Source organism: Macadamia integrifolia, chromosome 8 (assembly GCF_013358625.1).
Source record: "Macadamia integrifolia cultivar HAES 741 chromosome 8, SCU_Mint_v3, whole genome shotgun sequence".
Classification (NCBI taxonomy): Eukaryota; Viridiplantae; Streptophyta; class Magnoliopsida; order Proteales; family Proteaceae; genus Macadamia; species Macadamia integrifolia.
Genome location: NC_056564.1, coordinates 27009572 through 27018170, shown reverse-complemented (window position 1 = coordinate 27018170; position 8599 = coordinate 27009572). Strand labels below are relative to the sequence as shown.

The following is an 8599-nucleotide window of genomic DNA, read 5'->3' as shown; positions in this document are numbered from 1 at the left end:
GGATAATTAAATGAAGGTGTCAAGTTCTAAATACATCTATAGAAGTGTCATTAAGACATCCTATTATGTATAACAATATACTAGAGTATAAAAAAAACAAAAGAGAAAATATGTCATTCTAAACCTGAAAAATAGGAAAAGGAAAAATTAAGTCAATATTGAAGGGAAATTGCATGGATTTACACTCCTTTTTGGGCACTAGAAAAGTCTACATATAAATATTACAATTTGAAAGAGAGAGATAAATAAGAGATCAGGAAAAATAGGTTAGATATAAAAATTATAATTTGTGAAGCGAATATTCATACATGTTAGGCAAAGTGTGTTTAATATGATAAAAGTGGGTCTTCACAATGTGCTTGAAAATGAACCTTTACCGCTAGTACCATCAAAATAAAATCTAATGTGAGTAGTCTTTCTTCACCACGTGTTGAGATTCACCACTCCATCCTTAAACTTATAAACCCCTATAGGATTTTAGAACATTCCAAAATACCCTGATACCCCATGTGCGCATCTAAGGCCCATCAATGGATGAATTCCTATTCATAGTGGCCTTAGGGAAACCTAGTCCAAATCTTATACCCTACTACGTTGATGGCCAATTTTTTTCTTGGAAACCATATTGTTGAGGGGCATTATTTTGGACATAACTCAGTTTAACTTGATTACATACATCAAATCCAAAAGCAAATTAAAAGTGCAAATTATCGAAAATCAGAACTATATAGAATCAAACCAGACTGAAAATCATTCCATTTTCACAATTAAAAAGCATTTTTTTTTGCCCAATATTATGGGCCCTCTCTTCCTCTATTGTATCATGTGATATGTCCCTCCTCCCATTCAGTTTGAACTGTTTTTTTATTTTTTATAATAATTTTATTTTTTTGTCAGACATTATTGGAGCTGTGTGGTTTCAGATACCATATATTGATTTGAGTCCTTGGTTTGGTCCCATTATAATTTACCAAAAAAAGAAAAAAAATAAAAAAACAGATTATCAAAAATATCATCACAGTTATATATTTTTATTAAAATGACTATATTTAATATATATTGAGATAATTGAGTAGTGTTAGACAAAAGTATTGGCAATTCTGGCACTGAAGCCCAAGCCCAAGCCCAAGCCCAAGCCCAAGCCCAAGCCCAGTATGCTCACATTTGATTTTTGAGGGTCAAAAAGAGCAACACCATTTTTTGGGGTTTTAAAAACAGCAACCCTATTAACTTGATTTCATAGTCATTTTGGGTCATCTCATCTGTTCGTTTACCAACAAAAAAAAAATCTCATCTGTTCGTTTATAACAGTTATTATTAACACCCAGACTCAACCCTCGTTCTCTTCTGTACTTCTTCGCTTCTCTGAAATTGGGACTTCTTAGTTCCCTCTCTCTCGCTCTTCGTTTATGAAACCCATCTAGAGCGTCTCTCGCTCTCCATTCTCTACTCTTTTACTACTGTTTTACGAGGATAGAAGCTTAATAAATTGAATACGAGATTGAACCCTTCTTCATTTCCCCATTTTCTCTCTGTGTGAGCTCTGCCTATCCCAAGTAGCAATGGTTGATGGGTCTGAAGACACAAGCGACGTCGAGAAGCTCTACGAGTATGGCGAACGACTCAACGAAGCCAAAGATAAATCACAAGTTAGTTTTTTTTTCTTCTTCATTTTTATGCTCCTTTGTGCAACGAAATAGGGTTATTGTAGGTAACTCTTGCTTTTGCTCAATTATATATTCAAATCTTTTCTGGGTCTGAAGCAGAATGTTGAGGACTATGAAGGTATAATAAGAGCAGCTAAAGGCAGCATAAAGGCTAAACAATTAGCGGCACAGCTCATTCCCAGGTTCTTCAAGTTCTTCCCCAGCATCTCCAGCCAAGCAGTTGAAGCCCATTTTGATTTGTGCGAGGAAGAGGAGCTTGGTGTGAGTAGCAGCTGTCTCCATATCCTCTTCTCATTTTACTTCTTTGCTAATTTAATGTTGTGTTAAGTTATGGAATTGTGCTCCGTCTAATATTTATTAGGTGCATATAATGCGTAATATATCATCATTTCATTTTAAAGTGCTGGATTTTGGATAGGCATTGGGTCTTGTGGAGTTTCTGGTAGAGTTTCCAATTGGGTTTATCTGATTTTGTAAAGTGAGTATGCTGGGGCATTATTATGTGGATTGAATTTCCAGTTGGAATGACCTTCTTGGGTGTCACAATCTCACAGATCGTAGATGGTGTTTTAAGGGCTAATCAGGTGGTTGACATGGTCCAGTAATGATGTTATTATGTCTGTTTTGCTTTTTTTGGAGAAGTTATCCCTCGATTGTGATTGATTTTCCACAGCACATGGAGAGACTTCAGTTTTTGGTATCTCTAAGCTTTGTTCCTGTATTTTGTCCATTTTTCATTAGTGAAGAATAACAGTTTGTACCTTCTGTTTCAGATTAAACTAGGGGACAAATGAGTAAAAATTTGGTCAATGAGGTGACTACTTACTATGAGAAACATTGATGTTCCTATGCTAGGCTGCCTACCTTACTGTGAGTTAATTAAGTTGGTCAATGCATGAATGTGCTTGGTTTTATCCTCAATTTTGAATATTCTTGTGTAGATAAAGGCTTGCATGAATATCAATGGATTCATATCATTTGTTACTTGGAGCGCAAGGGATATTTTTGACCATATGCCATATGATGGAACAAATAAACACATTCATTTTCATAGGAAAGTAGCGGAGATCCATTGGCACCATACTTTTCTTTCACTGTTTGAGGTTTTGGATGTTATTTCATTGGTGACAAAGGAATAGTGGGACTTGTGTGAATGATATTTTGGAGGTTTAGTCAGCCATATAGGATTATGTTTTCTGAGTTCTGATTCCCAATGCATAGTTCTAGGTTTTGGAAATTTCAACTGAAATTTTGCAAATTTCAATGGTTTCGGCCAGGTTTCGGAAATTTCGACCAAAATTTCAGTTTCGACCATTTGAACCTGGACCCAATGTATGGAAGCTGCCCTTCCACATCATTTTGATTTTGGTGGTGGTATTGGTGCAACTACTCTTTTGGTAGCTGTTTTTTGCATGATATTTGTGCAATTTAAATTCACTTGAATGGGCTGGATTAACAGTAAATGTGGAAGAAGAGTATTATCGGGGTAAAGATGAGCATTTAATTGCAGATAAGATGTTGCCTATGAATAGCAACTTCCGCATGTGTGTTGCTCTGGAAGATGAATGATGCAGTTGCACGATGGACTTAGGAAAGAAATATCTTTTGATTTGATTTTCTATTGTTTTAGAATTAATTTCTTTTTGAATTAGCTAGCTTCTAATTTTAGAATAATTTCCATTTTCAAGTAGTTTCCATTAATTGTTTGATTTTTCCTTTATATTAGTAATGTAATAGAGAAGAACTCAGTTTTAGATTTTGAACAATAGAAATTTTGATTAAGAGTTTTGGTATGAGAACCATGGCTGCCGATTCCCCTTTCTTCTTTCTCAGAAATTTTCCCATCTCTTCTCTTCCATTCTTTTACTTCCCCTTTATTTCTTCTCCTTCTTTTTTTTTTTTTAAATTCTGGTTTTTCTTCCCTTGCCCTATTTTGGGCGACAATACCATATCTGAAAGGAGGCATCGCTGCAGTTTTGTCTCCAATCGATTCACCCCAAGACTTGGATCGAAGGTTGCCTGTGTCTAGGTGACTCACCCTCTTTGAACTCATGCCATCTCGATTCTTCTATAGTGAGACATCAGGTCTGCAACTGGGCTGCAGAAGAAGGTACCGCCAGCTTCTTACTCAAGGCTTCTTACATCCTTTCAGCCTGCTTACCTGACCAGATACCATATGGGTTTGGAAGAGCTCCCTCTTGAAACCCTATGCTTGAAATCTCATGCCTAACAGAGAAGATTTGAAGGTGTTCTCTCCTCTTTCGTTCCCTGGTTCTTCCGCCTTTACTGGTTAGTATCGTTGGAGGAAGAAGAAATAAAGATCTTTGTTATATTGTTTTATACATTTAACTTCTGGTTATTACAAGTAAGCCCTTGTTTTGTAAGGTTATATTCTATTACTCCCCCTTCTCTTGTGTAACTTTTAAACATCCCTCTCTTTCCAATTTCTATTTTAGTTTGTCCCCATTATTTATTTTCCTCTCTTTTAAGCTCTTAAAATTGTTTCTGAAATTACAAGAATACCCCTCAACCATTACATTGAGCTTCTTAGTCATTCTTGTGGGCCCCATATGATCCGATTTCGATCATTAGAATTCGGTTCCGCATCAATGAAGGTATGAAGTGCAGTAAAGTTTTGGTTTGGAGCTTTAGAGCGTTAATTCATGGAGGTTACTGATCCTCAGGTATGAAAGCATATTCTAAGGAATGTAATGTTCAGATTGTCTCCAAACGTGAACAAGCATGTGCAATTTACAATAAAGTGGAGTTGAAATGTCTGCACAAGCTTTGTGAGCATATTGAAAAGCTACTTAAGTTTTCCTTATCTAATAGCAGTCTACAGATTTCCATCTATCTTGCTGATCAATGAAGATGACATATATGGTTCTGGCTTATTTCATATGGAGGTGAGGAGGTGAAGTCCATGAGGATGGTGGTAGATTATGGGCGGAAACATCTCCTTGTGGATGCTTTTTGTGAATGTGGGTTTTAAGGTCGATGTTGGTTGGACAATGAATTTGATGCAGGTCGATCGATGGATCTGCAAGTAATGTGCTTACTTAATGATTGGAGCATAGTTGTCATGGCGTCAAATCGATCCAAGGCGGTGGAGGGGTGGCTAATCAATTTGGCAATGAATCGCCTGTTATGACGTTGCTATGGCGGTCAAATCGACCATGTGTCATTTTTTATTTTCCCTATTTTCTAAAGTTATTTAGTATGCTACTTTTTTATTTCCCCTATTTTCAAAAGTTATTTAGCATGCTACAAGCATACAATATATACCCTATAACATATAAAACCAACATTAAGCAACATTAACATCAGGTATTCAAGTTATAATTTATAAAACAGAGTATGTTAACCAGTAACATTAACATTAAGTATACAAGTTGTAAAGATATAAACACTTTATAAAACAGAGTATATAAGATTATTAGTTAACCAATAAGGCAATAACATATTAACATTAACTAATTCTATATTTCTATTTATGCTGTTATGAAACATAAAAGAAGGAACAGAGAAGGAGAAGAACTGAAGAAGAAGGAGGAGAAAGAGAAGCAGAGAAGAAGAAGAATCAGAATTCAGAAGCAGAAGCAGAAGACAAAGAAGGAGGAGAGAACTGAGAAGGAGAGAAGATAAGAAGAAGGAACAGAGAAGGAGAAGAACTGAAGAAGAAGGAGAAAGAGAAGCAAAGAAGTAGAAGAATCAAAATTCAGTAGCAGAAGACGAAGGAGGAGAGAACTGAGAAGGAGAGAAGAAGAGAAGAAGGAACAGAGAAGGAGAAGAACTGAAGCAGAAGAAGGAGAAAGAGAAGCAGAGAAGAAGAAAAATCAGAAGCAGAAGACGTAGAAGGAGGAGAGAAGAAGAGAAGAAGGAACAGAGAAGGAGAAGAACTGAAGCAGAAGAAGGAGAAAGAGAAGCAGAGAAGAAGAAGAATAAGAAGCAAAAGACGAAGAAGGAGGAGAGAAGGGGAGAAGAAGAGAAGAGAACTAGAATGTGGCAGAGAAGGAGGAGAGAAGGACTGAAGAAGAAGAAGAAGAAGAAGAAGGAGAAGGAGAAAGACGTCACAGGCCTTACCTTGGTCTTGCTGCCGGAGAAGGAGAAGGAGAAGGACGCCACTCGTAGGCGGAAGGCTTCAAGGGTTTAGGTTCACTGCCTGAGAAGGAGAAGGACATCACTCGCAGGAGGAAGGCTTCAAGGGTTTACTGCCGAAGAAGGAGAAGGACGCCACTCACAGGCTGTAGCCTAGCAGGCAGAAGGCTTCGAGGATTCACTGCCGGAGAAGGGGAAGGAAGTCACTCGTAGGCAGAAGGCTTTGAGGCTTCGACTTTCGGGGTTCACTGTTCATTCTTCAATTTGAGAAATTGAGAGTTGAGACAACTAGTCGACTAGGTTTTGTTCTCTTTTCTATTTCGCCTACCAATAAAAATACAAGAAAGAGAATATCCAACATTGTTAACAAGTAAAAAAAAAAATAAAAAAAAAGCCAATACAAAAAAGCGATCGATTAGTATATTAGGCGTGCAATGGCATCCATGGTGCTGCCATGGCTGCCGCCATTTGTGACTCCCATAAATCATAGCACTGCTATGCCCTAGTATTTCCTCCAGGACGCCAATCGCCGCCTAGGCGACGCCTTGACAACTATGGATTGGAGGAAGAGGATTCTAATATGAAGGCTAGATTTGGATTAGATCTGAATCAGAACTAATGGTCAGATTTCAAGAGATTAAAAGCCAGACCTGAATAATTGATTTCAGGAATTACATTTCCAAAATATTGAAGTTGATTAGATGGCAAGGTGGAGAATGGAGAGACAAGGGGTTTTTGGTAGATAAGGGAAGAAATAATGTGATAGAGAAAATGACAAAGGAAGAGAGAGAATCTTGATAGCTGTCCATAAGAAGAGATAACAACCATGCAAGAGAGAATAAAAATAGGAAAAAAGGACAAAGTTATGATGGAGGGAAAGGGATAAAATCTTCTTAAAAAAATAGGATCTGAAAATTGAATAAATTTTTTAGAAGAGAGAGAAAAAGAGAAAGGGAGAAAACTTCCTACTATGTGGAATGAAAAGAGAAATAATGAGAGCGATAAGAAAAAGAGTAACGAGATAGAGAGAGAAGTGTGGGTGAGGAGGGAGAGAGAAGACGTAAAGGGGAAAGAGCTAGCGTTGGGGGGGGGACACTTTAGCCATAAATGGCAACAACAACTAAATTCCATTCATTCTAATCCCCTCAATCATGGGGGGTGGTTATATATGACATATAGAAACCCAAAACCAGAAATAAAGTCCACCACAAAGGACTTTTAGCTTCCTTACTCTAAATAAACAACCAAAATTGATAAAACTCTTACTAGCCTCAAATAACTAACAATAGGACTCTACACATGGGACCCACTAATAAAACAATAATTTTGTGCATCCCCTTAATCCCTCACTTTTGGGCTTTATAAATTATCCCATTACAATGATATATATATATATATATATATATAAGTCTATGCTAAAATGTGTAACAAAGTTAAACCAGGCCTCCATTAGAATTTCTGTTGATGCTTTAGAAGAAAGGAGTTTGTTTTTCGTGACTCGGTTGAACAAATTGTGCTGTTAGATTTTTTTTGCTTAAACCATTGAAGTCTGTGGCTGTTGAGCTAGGTTGCACTGCTTGGGATGGTTGCTTATCCTCAAATCTAAGGTTTTTTCTCAAATCTAAGGGAGTGAAGTGTTGCTAAGTACAGGGGGAAGCTAAAGGTTACGTCCCTTAAATGAACATTGATCATTAAATGGCTCTTGAGGATTCATTTGGGTGAATGGGAGGGTTATGTTATAGTGGTTGCCTGTAAGAGGTGAATTCTAGTGGGTGATGGAATTAATGGGAGTTGGCAAGTTCTCTTGCATGTTTCATTTGGGGGTGGGGGGGTGGGTTAGTTTGTCCTTGCTGACCCATGCGTTGACTAGCTTGTGAAGATTTGAGACGGTTATAAAATATTTTTTTCTTGATTTAAATTGCAATGCCTTGTTTAGAAGATTGGAAATTTATCTTTGTGGAGGAAAGAAGAGAAGGGAAGGGAGGCAGGATGTAAGAAACTAAGGCCGCGTTTGGTAACACTTCTGTTCAGCAAGTGTTTTTGGGCTGAAATTTTTTTTTCTTGCTTTTGATCTTGGGTATCACTTCTGCTTAAGTGAAACACATTTGGTAACAAGGCGTAAGAAGTGTTTCTAAATTATAAATAAACATGAACACATTTGGAACGTTCTTTAATAGAAAGCACTTCTGACGCTTCACCAACGCTAATTATTAATATTGAACGATACATTGAGATTTAAGTGGATTTTTTTTTTAATCCCAAAGTTACTGTTTGACAACAGTACTGGCCATGTGGCAAGTTTGAAATATCTAATGGTTAGAAAATGCCACTTTGCAGGTATCTTGCAATCATGACATTAACCATCTAACAGCCATCGTGATGCAGATTCTTCACAAAAATAGGCTTGTTTTATTAGGAATAAGTCTAGGGTTGGGTTGTATATGTGTTGGGCCTTCAGTTCATGTGGTTTGGAGTGTAATGGGCCGCTTTTATGGGTCTAAACTGGGGGTATTAAGGTTGTAGACCAGATTAACTAGTTTGTTTCCTTTTTTAGTTGGCTTCAATATAAGTTGTTGGTCTTTGTTATTTCTTAGGAGTCAAGTTATTAGTTGAGTCAAGTAGTTAGTTTCCTTTTTCAGCTAGTTTCTAATTTCAGTTAGTTCCTAATTTCAGTTAGTTCCTAATTTCAGTTTTTAGTAAGTATTGTATTAGGAGACTAAATTAAGGTTTCCTTTTAAGAAACCTTCTATTTTGTAATTCCCTCCCCCATCAACATCATAAATAAAGAAGAGGAGGCTCCTAAAGCTCTCACAATTTGACAAACTAATATTGCT

At 37.0% G+C, this 8599-nt stretch overlaps 1 protein-coding gene across 3 annotated transcripts; it reads left to right on the top strand.

Annotated features, from left to right (window-relative positions):
* Nucleotides 1-1241: 1241 nt before the first annotated feature.
* Nucleotides 1242-8335, top strand: LOC122086293 (apoptosis inhibitor 5-like protein API5). 3 transcript variants are annotated; one of them, XM_042655043.1, is made up of 3 exons: nt 1242-1649; nt 1764-1928; nt 8103-8335. In XM_042655043.1, the coding sequence occupies exons 1-3, from the start codon at nt 1563-1565 to the stop codon at nt 8286-8288; spliced, it is 438 nt and encodes a 145-aa protein (XP_042510977.1). In that variant the 5' UTR covers nt 1242-1562; the 3' UTR covers nt 8289-8335. The 3 variants fall into 3 exon arrangements, with proteins under 3 accessions (XP_042510977.1, XP_042510979.1, XP_042510978.1); XM_042655045.1 differs by lacking the exon at nt 8103-8335 and adding an exon at nt 2441-2543 and having other exon boundaries at nt 1244-1649; XM_042655044.1 differs by having other exon boundaries at nt 1249-1649; nt 1767-1928; nt 8103-8303.
* Nucleotides 8336-8599: the final 264 nt, after the last annotated feature.

Coding starts and splice junctions, on each gene's coding strand:
- LOC122086293 (XM_042655043.1), top strand. CDS start 1,563: ATGGTTGATGGGTCTGAAGACACAAGCGACGTCGAGAAGCTCTACGAG. Junction 1,650..1,763: donor AAGCCAAAGATAAATCACAA/GTTAGTTTTTTT, acceptor CTGGGTCTGAAG/CAGAATGTTGAGGACTATGA. Junction 1,929..8,102: donor GCGAGGAAGAGGAGCTTGGT/GTGAGTAGCAGC, acceptor GCCACTTTGCAG/GTATCTTGCAATCATGACAT.